At 30.2% G+C, this 16,173-nt stretch overlaps 2 protein-coding genes across 8 annotated transcripts in view; both read left to right on the top strand.

Annotated features, from left to right (window-relative positions):
• Nucleotides 1–16,173, top strand: part of LOC126845236 (zinc finger protein 510-like) — a 42,837-nt gene that overhangs the window by 2,399 nt on the left and 24,265 nt on the right. Inside the window, exons 1-2 of one of the 4 annotated variants that reach the window (XM_050583843.1) lie at nt 284–481; nt 4,094–4,292. In XM_050583843.1, coding sequence (XP_050439800.1) covers nt 4,138–4,292 — 155 coding nt within the window. In that variant the 5' untranslated portion in view covers nt 284–481; nt 4,094–4,137. Of the gene's footprint in view, nt 1–283; nt 482–2,271; nt 2,480–4,093; nt 4,293–16,173 lie in introns of those variants that run through there. The other 3 variants (XM_050583842.1, XM_050583844.1, XM_050583839.1) reach the window with 3 other exon arrangements.
• The window catches only part of LOC126845241 (gastrula zinc finger protein XlCGF28.1-like), a 29,171-nt gene that overhangs the window by 11,787 nt on the left and 1,211 nt on the right, over nt 1–16,173 (top strand). For 2 of the 4 annotated variants that reach the window (XM_050583863.1, XM_050583861.1), the window contains exons 3-5: nt 6,851–6,985; nt 15,137–15,343; nt 15,527–15,727. In XM_050583863.1, the coding sequence (XP_050439820.1) occupies nt 6,851–6,985; nt 15,137–15,343; nt 15,527–15,727 (543 nt within the window). The remainder of the gene's footprint in view (nt 1–6,850; nt 6,986–15,136; nt 15,344–15,526; nt 15,728–16,173) is intronic. The other 2 variants (XM_050583864.1, XM_050583862.1) reach the window with 1 other exon arrangement.

The following is a 16,173-nucleotide window of genomic DNA, read 5'->3' as shown; positions in this document are numbered from 1 at the left end:
TTGAAGTTGAATGCGATTTCCTCTGTCGTTGCCGCAGTCATTCTAATTGTTGTATTATTCTAACCTTTATCGATTTATAACTGTGGACGCATTCGGGCTATGAAAAAGCCAATTTACTCCTACCCAAAATATCGTACAGCGCGTGTAGATTTTCACACATCAAAAAAATTAAGTGTTAATATAATTGAATATGTTGATAAGCCCGCGCTTTTTAATATTTATCTTCACTGTATTCTACCTCCAGCCGGCCATCGCGGTTGCCACTGTTATCACTGTTAGCGTCTGTAACATAATAATGTATTTACTGTCTCTGACTTACTCAAAGTGAATGATTTGTTTGAAACGGTCTAAAATAGTTGTATGTTTATGAACATAATATTATAATAAAAAAAAAGATTCAGTGCGTGGTTTTATACCTGTCGTTTGACGTTGTTAGAGATCAGAGCCTTGACGAACAATCTCATCGCATTGCTGTGTAATAGTAAGTACCGAGTAACATTATGGTTTTATTTATTGATTTTTAACAATTAATTAGATTACCTAGTGTATCGTGTGGGTAATGAATTTTAAACAATTTCAATGTTTTTCATACATTCGTTTGTCGAGTAATTTGACTAGTGGAGTGAGTTGTGCCGACAGTGGTCATTACAATGTAAATAATTAAACATGACAACTGTCATTTAGCTAAGTATACTAATTGAGTGTTTTAGTTTGTCTGTCCAAGCTTTATGTGAATGTGTTGTGGGTAATCGTGTATTGTGTGAAATTTAAAAAATTATTATTGTGGGTTTTTAGACAATATTGTCATCATGTAATAGGATTGACGCCACAGCAGATGTGTAATTTGAATATTTGTTACTAAACATTGTGGGTGTTAGATAATAGTGGCTTCATGTTTGAGAACCGACGTGCGATTGCTTGTTTGTATATACTTTGTCGGTTGTGGCTAATGTGGATTGTATCACACTTCGGTCATTGCAGAGTTGATTTGATTTCAATTTGTTGTTTTGTATGCTTGTTCAAACAGTTACAGTCATACACCTATGTCCTAAATAAGACAATTTTCAAAAACAACATCTTTTATCATCGACCTAGTTATATTATTTGAAGTTTCCAACGTTAAAACGGTTTTGATATTATTATATTTTGGGTCCATGCATTTTTTACTTAAGTATAGTTCAATTTCTAGGGCAATTGTCATTATTCCGAATTGAGTTTTATAAATGTATAGAAAAAAATGATACTTTAATACTTACAGAATATATTCCATCTCTTAAGGAATATTTATAAATAAATATAAATGTTTTGGTAATAATGTGGATTTTAAAAAAATTGTGATATACATGCTAAATTAGGAATTTTCAGGAACAAATTAGGAAATATCAATTGCTCAACGACTACCACCTTGAAGGTATTGAATGCATGTTATGTTATGCAAGTCGATTGTTGAATAACTGTTTCATTTACATCACAACGACCAATTTGAGCAAATAAAATAGGATTTAAACACAATATTAAATGAAATATCATTAGTCGATTTCAACAGTGACCTAGAAAAGTTATTTTAATTAATTCAAATATTCTTTCGGAATTTAAATCTGACCATCCTAAGTTGGTGTAATTATGTCAGGCTTTTAGGCGTAAAATGTCCAACAAACAGGTCACTTCAACCCCCATTAGATGGGTCAAAACCTATTCACTGGAATCAAACTTATAATTTTTACAACAGTTTTTGGCTACCATGAATTCTGGCTTAAGAGCATTTTCTTCAATATACCTAATAAGTAAGCATGATGTTCCCAATACACGTCCAATCAAGATTGTCAATATATTATTTTCACATCACAATAGCTATTTGTGTCATAACCCTTTTTTGTGAAATACGAAAACCGCTAAAAAGTAAAACATTTTAGCTTCGATGCAGATTGGTTTTACTCTGATGTGGGCTTTTTTTTAAACTGTATACACTGTAACTTTTTTTATGAACCAATTCCTTCAAGTAGCAACAATTCTATAAATCACGAATTTCCTCTAGTTTGTACTTTAGAAGGGGGGGGGGGGTAAAAGTTAAAAAAATGTTTACTTCTTCACGATCGAAATTTGAAAAAACAAAAAAAAACCGTACAAGTTTTTAATAATCGATCATATTTTCGCTGTAGTGTTGATAATATAATTGAATATGTTGATAAGCCCGCGCTTTTTAATATTTATCTTCACTGTATTCTACCTCCAGCGCGGTTGCCACTGTTATCACATACACACATCATTATCAAGTGTGCGGTAGCGTCTGTAACATAATAATGTATTTACTGTCTCTGACTTACTCAAAGTGAATTTTTTTGTTTGAAACGGTCTAAAATAGTTGTATGTGGACATATTATAATAAAAAAAAGATTCAGTGCGTGGTTTTATACCTGTCGTTTGACGTTGTTACGGATCAGAGCCTTGACGAACAATCTCATCGCATTGCTGTGTAATAGTAAGTACCGAGTAACATTATGGTTTTATTTATTGATTTTTAACAATTAGATTATTTAGTTTATGGAGTGGGTAATGAATTTTAAACAATTTCAATGTTTTTCATATTTTCGTTGGTCGAGTAATTTGACTTGTGGAGTGAGTTGTGCCGTCAGTGGTCATAAAAACGATAATTGATAAGAAGTTACGGATAGGCTTCGACTGTGGTTTTTTGGTTAATTTTGAGCTCTATAATATAGAATAATATAATATATTGAGTTCTATTGTAGTGTAAATAAAATTCTATTAATATGTGTACTGTGCAAATTGTTTTAAAATTCCTCTTTATTAATATCTGTAATGTTTTTACTTTACCAATTAAATCAGGTAAATTTCTCATATTAATATATTGTTACAAAGCAATCAACATTTTGTTATGGCAAAAAAAAATATAACAGCTGCGTTTTTACATTTATTTTATAATTAAATCATACTTCACGTTTAAAACCATTTTAATTTCTTAATATACTAGTGTGTGTTTTAATTTTGAAAACGTTTTAATGTTTAAAAAATGTTTTAAAATGTTTACATGACTTGAATGAGTTTTAATTTCAAACCGTTATAACACCATTCTATAAATGTACTAAATGATAGACAACAGAGACAAAATTTAGTTCTGAACTACAATACGGGATGGGCTATTAGTATTATTTTTAATGAAAACGATACTACTAGCGCCCATAAACGTATCGGTGAACAAAACTAAAATATGTTTATCTGTTTTATTGAATATAATTAATATTGTTTATTTGGGTCATGGAATATAAGTAATAAATATTATATAACCTTATACGGTATTATATGTGTACACTGAAGAAATCATGAGTAATATTTAAGTTGTTTTATACAAGGACCAATTACATCTGTAACCTAGATTATATCGTATATAAGACATAGTATTAAGGTGTTGGATTTACCATTCTATTACGGCTGCTGTTATAATTGAAACGTACGTTGTATATATATATATTATTCTCTATACTGTGTGTGTTTTTTATATTTAATAGTATTGTGTTAAACATATTATTGTTGTGTTTTATTTTCTACTAAAATACTAACTTCCACCAAGATATACAGGCGTATATCGCAATATGTTTGCTATCTGAAATAGAAACAATGGTTTTGGTTAAAGTTGTTAATATCTATTTTATCATTATTTTCAATTTGTTACTATTATTAAGTTGATAGTCATTATTTTGTATGTTAGTAATTATATTTTTTTCTAATTATTATAATCTGCTATAAAAGAAAAAATATTTATTTAATGTATTTAGAGAAAGTGGTAACTAACTTATAGTTTATGGAGAAAGAAAATTCATATTGTGTAGCATTAAATTTTTTTAGAGTGGACTATTTTTCATTAGTAAGATCTTACACAACCGACTAAATTTCAATCATTGAATCAATGTTTTGATTTTTTTTAAAAATCTTAGGCTCTTGTTTGCCTTTATTTTGCAAAAAAGTGTGCCTGCACTAATGTTTTATTTAAATTTGTTTAGACACAGGCTATAATCATTTTTAATAAAAAAAATTGTTACTTCTTGTCCTAATTTTTAAAATACGCTTTGTTTTTTAGAGTTAAACTAGTGAGAATCAGAAATACCAAAAATCACTACTAAAATGAATGATTACAACGGGACCATGATCAAAATAGACGAAGACGTAAAACAGTATTTCAACGAAGTCTTAGTGAAAATACCTGAGCTGAATCACATTGAAGATACATGCAACAGTTCTCCGACAAACCATAACGTTTATCAAAAAACAATTGACGGGTATGCATATAAGTTATGTGATTTTAAATTTAAATACATTTTGTTGCAATATAACAATAACTTAATTAAAATTAGGACAGACATTCTATTGCAAACTATTGGTGTAATTGTCTGGTTAAATTTTTAAACAAAAGCCGAGGACAGTCTGGTTTGTATTCATATAGTTTTTTTTTTTTGTACACTCGTCAAACAACTGTCAATCAAATAAACCTATTTAATAACCTTACTTTGTTGGTCTTACTTACAAAATATTATTTTATCAGTAAGGCCAGACCGAATAAATATATTTTTTAGCTTCGGTGCGGAACTGAGAAGGTGTTGTTATTACAATGATGTGTTTTAATTTTTTTTTTTTTGTGTCTGGACCCACGATATCTTGTAAACCGCTGAACCGATTTCTTCGTGTAGCAACTCTATAGATCAGAAATCATACCTGGGGGTCTAGTACTGACGATTCGGCAACGAAATTCGGTTCGGTAAAAAGAAATTACCGAATTTTGCTAGTACTGACAAAAATTACCGAAAAAATAGTTCGGTTCCTCTTACCGAATTCGGTAAAGTATAAGTTATTTAACCGACAGGCAATTAGGTGTCGGGAAGCGGGAAAGGTGTCGGGAAATTGTTATCAAAGTTTTATCAGTATTGTTCAATAACATTTTTTCTGTTTGTAAATTGTGTTTTGAGTTAAGTAATAACGATTGGGCGTTATAAACATGGCAAATCTTTTATTAGTTGGAATAATTCAACGCCGACCTCCACCAAGGCATATACATATGGTTTTGGTACGGTCCAATAGTTTTGAAGAAATGACGGACCAAGAGTTTGTAAGAACTTTTAGGCTTACTAAACTCTTAGCCAAAGATCTTATTTGTAAACTAACGCCATATCTTCATATCTTTCATCGTCTCTGCATTCGTGCGAGTGGGAGAGGCTGCCGTGTATAGGAAGAAAATAATTCCAGCTGTTATTGTCACATAGCCTACTATGTATATATATAAATATATAATATATACTTTATGCTATATATATATATATATATATACTATATACATGACATCGATAGAGCAGTAATTTTTACTTTTTTTGGGGTATGTTAAATATTTTGTATTTGTTTATACTTAGCTGTGTAATATTAGTCTATGTTTGGTGTCCCTGAATATAATAAATGACAATAACAATCCCCTCTCCCAACTTTTTTCAATAGGTCTTAACGTCAGGTGGTCGGCGCCAAGTCGCCACTAAAATAAAACATCAGAGTATGAGTATCTTACGTTTCCCATCTAGACTAAAAAACCCTATCATTGAAATTTGCTAAGCGATTTAATTTATAATTTTTATCTATCTGTTTGTTTGCTATGACTTAGTAAGAATTTGAATTTAAAATCAATATTTGGTCGGTTTTTACAACAGTGATAATAATATTGGTCTCCCATCGATATAATTGTCACCGATAATCAGGAATAAATAACACTCGCTCCAATTGTTTTTCTTTTTAAATATATAGCCAATCGATTCTTACAAAGGCACCTTGTACAACCGTTAATAGCTAGATATATATTTTATAATGACCGGGTCTTTGTAATATGGGACTTTTCGGTAAAATGTGGGTTTTTTGAGGAAATAATCGGTTATTCAGTATTGTTACCGAGCCGGTAAGAATTAACGTCAGTACTACTGAAATTTCGGAAACGATTACCGAGTTCGGTAAAAAGGATTTCGGTAATTAGAAATTCGGTAATTTACCGAATCGTCAGTACTAGACCCCCAGGATATTTTTGATTTAATAAGTAAATGTAACTTTCAATAATGTTACTGTAAATAAAACGTCTTTTTGATGAAAACATCAACATTTCAGGATGACAAATATGGTTACACGTTAACTTGTGATAATATACGCGCGTTTTCCAAAAATTAAACTTCTTATGAGAACAAAGCTATGCAATTTAGTCTATATTTTAAACTGTTAGATATAGTCTTATTTGTGTTAAATACTTCAACATGGGCTTTAAATATTTAAAAAGAATAGAAAAAACTGTGGCGAGCAACAATACAAATTCATCACTGCCCGGAGAGACTAGTGCGATAACTGACCGTACAGGTTTTATGAATATTACAAGCGTATCTGCTTGCGTTGCTTATCTAATTAAATTATATTGTTGAACACATCATAAATATTTTAATACATTCTAAACCACTTTCACTAAAAGTACATTTATGGCTATAACAAACGACATCAACATCGACTATAAACTAACTGTTTTATTATGTCTTATAATAAATAACCTAATTCAAATGAGAGCAGACATTCTATGCCGGTTAGGTTAGGTATAGACTAATTATATAAAAACAATTTATCTTAAGATAGTCTGGTTCATATTCAAATAATTGTATACTTTTCCATAACATGAGCGGTTAAATTTACATTTAGTGATAATTATTGTTTTATACACCTATATAATTTCCCAAACTTCTACAGTCTATGTCTATAGTTATTTATTATATTAAAGTTAAACATAGAAGAATCGATACTAATTAAAAAAATGTACTCTATTTTTTAGACTTAATGAAGCAGGAGGTATTAAAATTGAAGTTGGAGAAACGGACGATTATCATTATAAGTCTATTTTTGAATTAGAAGAAGAAAATAAACAAAGGCAAGAGCAACAAAATACAATCGACGTGAATGAATACGAGTAACACATTTTATAAAACATATCTAATGTAATATGAACTGTAATAGAAGAAAAGCAAGGGGAAGCGGCGGTGAATGGATATTTTAAATAAGTATGAAAACGGCTCTTAATCGGGGTGTGCATGTGTGTATGTTTACTACAAGGGCTCACTTCCTGCCTCTAGACTTACTATTACACAGTGTTATAATATTGTATACAGTACATACCTTGTCGTGGAGTCACTCGAAGCTCTATGACCTTGTCGATATTCCTTGAGTATGTGATCTTGATATGTCGAAATGAACGTTGTTTTAACACGAATGTTTTAATTCATAAAATATATTTCAGACACTGGTGTTTTAACGTTATCTTACGACCATCTATCTCTCGTTAAAGTGTAATTCAGTACACGGTCTACCAATGGTTTTATAATAATCAATGCGCTTGTCAGAAATAACAACGTCTACTGAGTTATTATAAGCCGACTACATTCCTTGCTGACCAAAAATAGTCACATGGGTGTAATAGGATTGTTCGACCGCTAGAATTAATGACCTTTAACGACACTTTTAAGAGGTATAGGTATAGGTATATGTATGAACGAAAGAACAACAGTGTTTTTATTGCTTAATAATGACACGTGTGTGATAAGAAACTCGTACGGTTTTAAGTAATTGAATTGTAATGAATATAGTATTTTTATATTTATATCGCTACGGAATCGGCGTATGTATGTGTAAGGAAAATAAGGAAGGATTATGTTATTGGTGGCCGCGGCGGACTGATAACAGCTACCCGACTTTGGCGTCCACACAATAAGGAAAGGAAAGATATTGGTGGCCGCGGCGGACTGATAACAGCTACCCGACTTTGGCGTCCACACAATAAGGAAAGGAAGGACATTGGTGGCCGCGGCGGACTGATAACAGCTACCCGACTTTGGCGTCCACACAATAAGGAAAGAAAGGATATTGGTGGCCGCGGCGGACTGATAACAGCTACCCGACTTTGGCGTCCACACAATAAGGAGAGGAAGGTTGTATGAGAGATGTGAGAGAGCAACTGCGCTTCGCTGCGCTGTGGGCTGGGTTAAATAGTGCGTTTCTGTGTTGGTTAAGTTCGTCTCGGATAAGTTCGTGTCGAGTCGTGTGTTTAACTCCTTCTTTAATGAACCTATTGTTATGTAAATGTTACGCCCAAAATGAATATGTACGCTATCTATTAGAGTATTTTAAGTTTATTGAAATTATTCAAAGAGGTTCTATATCACACTACGCGCGTTGTATATTGAATAATAATAACATGATAGTTATATAAAAATGTCACATATAGTATAAATTTGAATATATAATATGTTATTACAAAATGATAGTTTAATAAATATAGTTAAAAGTTAAACATATGCTTTATGTTACTACAAAGTGCGGGCTAATTTTTTTATGTTACGCCCTCGTAACATGATAAGGTGTGTAATAATGGATAAAATAATAATAGTAATTATGATAATAATAATGGTTAGTTATCTTAAACTATGAGAATATAATGAAATGTGATACATGTTGTTTCCCCTTTTTTTTTAATTTTATTATGAATATATTATATTTTTTTTGTCTAAAAAATTTAGGTGTGTGTATTATTGTGATAATGTGTGATCATGTGTTTTTGCTTTGTTCTTTTTCTTGTGATTTCGTGGTCTTTTATAACCCATACGTTTGAGTCTACGCTTGTTCTTTATGGCTTTATAGTTTATTAACTCAGTGGACTCACCTGATACTGAGTTGGGTGATAATGTTGTGTTTTTAGAAGTTTGAGATGATTGATTATTGCTACCATCCATGCCATGTCGTAAAAGTATTGGTAGTATTGTTTGAAGTCGTAATTCCTTCTCATGTCGAATACGAATAAGAGACATATGTTTCTGATTGAAATTGAATGATGTTTCCATAGTGATATGTTTGGTCATTTCGAGAACAAAAGCTCCGCAGTCATACCCGTTTTCTTGATAGGGAGAATCACCTTGAACGATTGTCCAATTAATTGGATCAATGTTCATAAGATCTGTGTATTGTTTCAACATGGTTGCAATGGTATTGGTTACTTGCGGAAAATATGTGTGTAAGCTATCATACTGTGTTATAGTATGTGATGGGATGTGTACTGTGCTTAGAATCCAATGGCAACCGCTCACAATTGTTGGTAAAAACAAATATTGTTTAGAAAATATGTTGTGTTCGATTAAATTTTTCTTGACGTTTTCAAAGCCATGTGTGAGGAGTTGATTAATGAAATCCGTATTAAATGCATAAACGTTTGACTTGGAATAATTCACGAGAAGTCTCATGTAGTCGTCAATAATGAAGTTTGAATACCAAGCATTTCTTTTAGAAAATGTCGACATGACAGTAAGATTGGTTGAACTACTGAAGTTAAACACGTGAACCGTTGCGAAGGTCGAACGAATTACTGTTTGTAATAGGATTTCAGGATTGTATTGTTGGGGTGACAATAGTATGGTCATCCCTTCTATTACCAGGCTGTATTGAGGGTTTGACAATCCGGTTTGGTTTGCGTGTCCTTCGTGATTCGTTTCCGTATAGATGTGGGTGGTCCGATGATTGGTTGCCGATGACCGTATGTGATGGAATGGATCCTGTTGTTGTACACATTGATAGATTGTAGATAAAGAAGGATCGATTATATGTGAGCATAGGTGTGTATGTTTGTTTACAAATTATTGTTGTGTTTTTTTTATACAATAAATGGTTTTGATGAAAATGAGGCATGTATCGATTTTATATATGTAATGATTCATTATATATATGTTTAAGTTGTATATAATGTGATAATGACTTAAGTGCTAGGTTATATTGAAATACAAGTGTTTTAGACACATAATAACAATTATGACATGATTACATTTGATAATAATGTTATTTAATAATTGGGAATATATGAGATTGTATATAATAAAAAGGTTTTTTTTTTTTTTTATACTTTTATATTTTATGTTTTTTTTTTTTACATAAATCAATGATTATAATATATAATTTAGAGAATATTTTGAGTTAATTGATATTTATTAAGATCTAATATTTAAATGCTAAATACATGATTTATGATAGTATTAATTATGTAATCTTTTTTGTTTTTTTTTTATATAATTTATATATATTTTTGTTTTAAAATTGTGTTAGTGAATTATATTATGTTTAGTAATAAGCCTTATTCTAGATTAGTATATATTATTGTATATGTGATGTATATAAAGTATAAAAGCGTTGATTATTGCATATTTATTGATGCATTTGTTATATAAAATTATGAACAAAGTGGTCATAGTGGTGTAGAAATATTAACTATGGAATAAATGTCATCACATTGTGTGATTGAAATAGAAATGTATGTGTTAATTTAACTAATGTATTTTTTGTTTCTTGAAAATATAGTTTTTTGTAAAAAAGGTTTTGAAATATTTTAGAAAACTTTAAATTTGTTTTTTTTTTTTTTTTATTACTTAGATTAGATCTAATATAACTAAGGATGATTTCATTGAGTAGATATACTCGTGTATGCTTAATGATAATATGTATAAAAGAATTTTTGTTGTATATATGTTTTTATTACATTATTCTAGATTTAAGAAAAGTTGATCAAGTTTGTATTTTGTGTCCATTAAAGTTATATGATAATTATAAGAAAATTGTATAGTGTAATTTATTCTTGGCTTAAGTGAATTTTATTGTGATGGGCAATTTTATTGAAATGATTTAGTTTTGTTTAATATAAGTGGTAATTTATCTTAATAAAGTATTTATATTCTTGTTAATTTGTGTTATCTATCTCCCTTTTAGATGATTTGTGTATCAAAATTGTGTTTTAATTTTGCTGTAACGCATTTGACTCAATGCATAACATTAAAAGTAGTTTTATAATCTATTGTGAATATATTAATTATATGTGTAATGTATGAGTTGTATGAAAAATATCATACTTTTATACCAAATTAGAATTTTTTTATGTATTTTTCCCAGTATGTATGTTTTGTCTGATCTTAGCGTTATGCAATTGGTCCTACTTGGCATCATTTATGTATTTTTTTTGGCCTGTGTGTATTTTTGTTATTTGTGTTATAGAGTATTTATCAGCATCTTGTTTATATGTTTAGACTTTATATATATGATATCTATATTATTGATATCTCGTTTATGTATGTTTATATTTGTATTGTAAATAAATGATCAATAGCATTTCTTGTATCATTATTCAATATTTTTTATTGCTTATTTGGCTTTCTTATTATGTATGTAGCCTATATTAACATTCTTTATGAAAATAGCCTGTGTTTTTTTAAAAAAAAAATTTTTTTTTTTTTTTATTATATATTTGGTATTTGGTCTGTATTATTTATGTAATATTTATTAGCATATTTTATGTATATATTTTTTAATATTATCATTATTAATATCACTTATTATACAAGGATTATTAATATTATTCTTATGTAAATTAACTTTGCGATATAATGCTTTTATTAATTATTGGTAGTATATTTAATGTTGTAATTAGTATTGATGCTATATCCCGACATTTTGTCGGTAATAATATTGTGTGTGATGTTATTTTTCTATGTTTGAAACCTTAAATTAAGAAAATCTTATGGGTCGCAATTTTATTAGCATTATTAGGTTATAAGGACATTTCCCGTTTGCATTTGCCTTTAGGTATCTCGGTTTGTAATTATAAAAGTGTTTTAATACTGGTATTAAAGTAATGATAGTTTTTGATTTGGTATTTTATGATAAATTTCAGTTTTATATTTATGGTTCATTAAGTATACTAGTATGATCTTTTATTTCGGCCTGAAGCCTCGCTTGAGCGTATTAAAGTGATATTTAAAAAAAAAAAATTAGGTGTGAATTGTAGTTGATTTCGTGTAATACAGTAATATTGTGTATAAGGATTGTTTGCAAAATTTCGATAATTGTTTATGGGATATGTGGAAATATTGTGAATGTTAGGAAATTATACTATTTGTTATTTTACGCATTATTTTTTGTGAAATAATTGTAATGGTTTGTTTACTACATTATTAAAACTATAAAAGGGTGATACTTTTATACTAAATTTGATTTTGTTATATTATTGTTTTTATAATATTTGTTATAAAGATTCATAATGTTTTACGATTTGCTTGGCGAATATTATTATTATGTTGTTTAATGAAAACCTATTCTTGTTAAGTTCATTGCTATATTTATATAATTTTATCGGTTTCAATATTATATATTTGGCTTATATAAAAGCGTTATTTATTTATTAATGCTCTATTTATTAGCATTAATATTATTTTTATTATTATATGTTAGGCCTATGTGTATTGCCCTTTATATATATATATATTTTTAGCATGTATTATTATATGAGTGGCCTTTATTTTATAGGTGTTATGTATATTATTGTTATTATTATAAAAATGAACTATGTTAGAACAATATTATTTTTGTATTCAAAATTTATGTTGGTATGATGCAGTGGTTATAATGCTAAAGTTATCTACATCTATAATAAGATAGTATATAGATCTATAGTACGATATTCACCAAGATATGTAAAAAATAAAATCGAAGTTAAGTATTTGTGTATTAAAAGAGTTACATTTCCTCAATGTATTGACAAAGCTGAAATTATTAAGTATTTATGTTTGTGAAAATTTGGATATGTTACAAAAAAACATTTTTTAGGTTTATATATTTATTAAATATTTAAGTTTGTTAGCGAATTAGGCATTTTTGAGAGTTGTAATGAAAATTTAACGATATTTTTAAGAGTTTTATGTCTGGTTTACAAAGAGAAGTTTTGTCACCCCTGTTAAGTGTTCTACAGAAAAATCGGTCGGGGCTCAATTATCCGTGTATTGCCGTGTTAATCTCGGTTAGATCATTTAATGACCTGGTTGGCGTCTCTGTAATTCTGTCATAACAGTATTCAAGGGTGCCTTCTAATTGACTTAAGTTGTTTCGTTCATAAGTACTATATGTATGTTTAGATTCCATTTAAAACGTTTTATCGGATGTTAGTTATATATTAGTGTAGTATGTATACTCTAATAGTTGTAATATTTTCAAAAATGGTTTTTGAATTGTAGAATGAAAAATAAAACTTCTAGTTATATCAGTTAACAGAATTGTATGACAAAATTTTATTATTATTTTTTTTAACTTTAATGTCAGTATTTTTAATAGTTCGTATGTTTATTTAATGTATAATTTACTCAATGTTTTATATTTATATTTCTTGTAATTTTACCAAGTTTTTGTAGTTGTGAAAAAATTGGGCAGCGGTTTTTTTCGGGCGAAGCCAAAAATTTTTGTAATTTGCGGAATAAAAGCTTTTTACGTTGGGCGCCATTTTGTAATAGAAGAAAAGCAAGGGGAAGCGGCGGTGAATGGATATTTTAAATAAGTATGAAAACGGCTCTTAATCGGGGTGTGCATGTGTGTATGTTTACTACAAGGGCTCACTTCCTGCCTCTAGACTTACTATTACACAGTGTTATAATATTGTATACAGTACATACCTTGTCGTGGAGTCACTCGAAGCTCTATGACCTTGTCGATATTCCTTGAGTATGTGATCTTGATATGTCGAAATGAACGTTGTTTTAACACGAATGTTTTAATTCATAAAATATATTTCAGACACTGGTGTTTTAACGTTATCTTACGACCATCTATCTCTCGTTAAAGTGTAATTCAGTACACGGTCTACCAATGGTTTTATAATAATCAATGCGCTTGTCAGAAATAACAACGTCTACTGAGTTATTATAAGCCGACTACATTCCTTGCTGACCAAAAATAGTCACATGGGTGTAATAGGATTGTTCGACCGCTAGAATTAATGACCTTTAACGACACTTTTAAGAGGTATAGGTATAGGTATATGTATGAACGAAAGAACAACAGTGTTTTTATTGCTTAATAATGACACGTGTGTGATAAGAAACTCGTACGGTTTTAAGTAATTGAATTGTAATGAATATAGTATTTTTATATTTATATCGCTACGGAATCGGCGTATGTATGTGTAAGGAAAATAAGGAAGGATTATGTTATTGGTGGCCGCGGCGGACTGATAACAGCTACCCGACTTTGGCGTCCACACAATAAGGAAAGGAAAGATATTGGTGGCCGCGGCGGACTGATAACAGCTACCCGACTTTGGCGTCCACACAATAAGGAAAGGAAGGACATTGGTGGCCGCGGCGGACTGATAACAGCTACCCGACTTTGGCGTCCACACAATAAGGAAAGAAAGGATATTGGTGGCCGCGGCGGACTGATAACAGCTACCCGACTTTGGCGTCCACACAATAAGGAGAGGAAGGTTGTATGAGAGATGTGAGAGAGCAACTGCGCTTCGCTGCGCTGTGGGCTGGGTTAAATAGTGCGTTTCTGTGTTGGTTAAGTTCGTCTCGGATAAGTTCGTGTCGAGTCGTGTGTTTAACTCCTTCTTTAATGAACCTATTGTTATGTAAATGTTACGCCCAAAATGAATATGTACGCTATCTATTAGAGTATTTTAAGTTTATTGAAATTATTCAAAGAGGTTCTATATCACACTACGCGCGTTGTATATTGAATAATAATAACATGATAGTTATATAAAAATGTCACATATAGTATAAATTTGAATATATAATATGTTATTACAAAATGATAGTTTAATAAATATAGTTAAAAGTTAAACATATGCTTTATGTTACTACAGAACATTAGAGATTTAATTAACTTTGCCAAAACATCAGTTTGAACTTTATGCATTTTTTTTAATACTAAACAAACATCTAAAGTTGTTAAGCTGTTTTGCTAAACTGATATTTTGGATGTGGCTTTTCCTTTTAAACTATTACTCGTTTTTAGCTTATTTAAACTTGTTCGTTTTTTGAGCCTAGTACGATAACTAACCATACAGGTTTTATGAGTATTACAAGCGTATCTCCTCGAGTTGCTTATCTAATACAATGTTGAAAATATTATAAATATTTTAATTTATCGCTAACAACCTTCACTAAAAAGTAATTTTAAAAACAACATCAACTATAAACTTACTGTTTTATTATGTCTTTTTTTTAGTTATTGTAATTTTTTAAATTATTTTCTAATTTTTCAGGTATTCTGAATCAATAATCAAAATTGAAGTGGAAACGGATGATAACTACGAGACAGTGTTCAAAACTGATAAAGTCGACGAGGGGAACAATGAAATAACTGAAACATTTACAAAAGAAACAAAATCGACCAACATTGAAAAACCCTATAATAGTTGCGTCACACCACAGAACGAACTTCTAAAATCATTTGACGGGAATATTTATAAGTAATTCTTTTTAAAATAAATATTGTAATATTAAATTTAATATTGTGATAATAAAATATCGCACAGTCGCCACAAACGAAGAACCCTTTCACTGATAGCGTGTAGTACATCATTCATTAACATGCATTACTCGCTGCTGGTATTATCTATTTCAATTTCGATATTTTAATTAAATGTTTTTAGTAACAGAGAACTGTGCAATACAACGGTGGTTAAAGTCGAAGTTGATATGGTAGATGGACATTATTACGAATCCTTGATTGAAGTTGAAGAAAATGGGCTTTTGGATTTGAAAACGACCGCCCAACGCATACCTCGATCACATAGTGCATATTCATCGACCCAGGAAAGATCTACAAAACAGGTCTTCAATAAAAATATTTTGTAAGGCAATACATATAACATAATAAATTATCACTGGTATATTAAATTTAATAAAAAAAGTAGAGAGTTGCGAGTAAAACCCTGAGAGATATTCAATTTTTTTCTTCTTCTTCTTCTTCGTAGTTTACGGCCTTTAAGACCAAACTGACAAACACATGCCATGGCATCTCTCTCTATCCTGCGCTAGGACTTGCCAATCAGCATCCGGTTCAACCCGCTCCACATCTTTTGACACCTGGTCTTCCCACCTCAACCTGGGTCTACCAAGTGGTCTTACGCCTTCTGGAGAGCCACATAGTACCCTGTGTATAAGGGCGCTTTTTTTTCGCCATGCGTGGCCAGCTCAAAAGAGGCGCCTCTTTGTTATATCGTCGACTATGTTTGGTTTCTGATATGGCTCCCTGATCTTCACATTATGTCTAATTCTCCATTCTCCTGTATTCCTA

Source organism: Adelges cooleyi, unplaced genomic scaffold (genome assembly GCF_023614345.1).
Source record: "Adelges cooleyi isolate 19-005CV unplaced genomic scaffold, UGA_ACOO_1.1 ACOO_flye_CR_arks_rails_tigmint_CR_PRNA_724, whole genome shotgun sequence".
Lineage (NCBI taxonomy): Eukaryota > Metazoa > Arthropoda > Insecta > Hemiptera > Adelgidae > Adelges > Adelges cooleyi.
The sequence above is the reverse complement of the archived record's forward strand: the minus strand, read 5'-3'. Positions and strand labels throughout refer to the sequence as shown.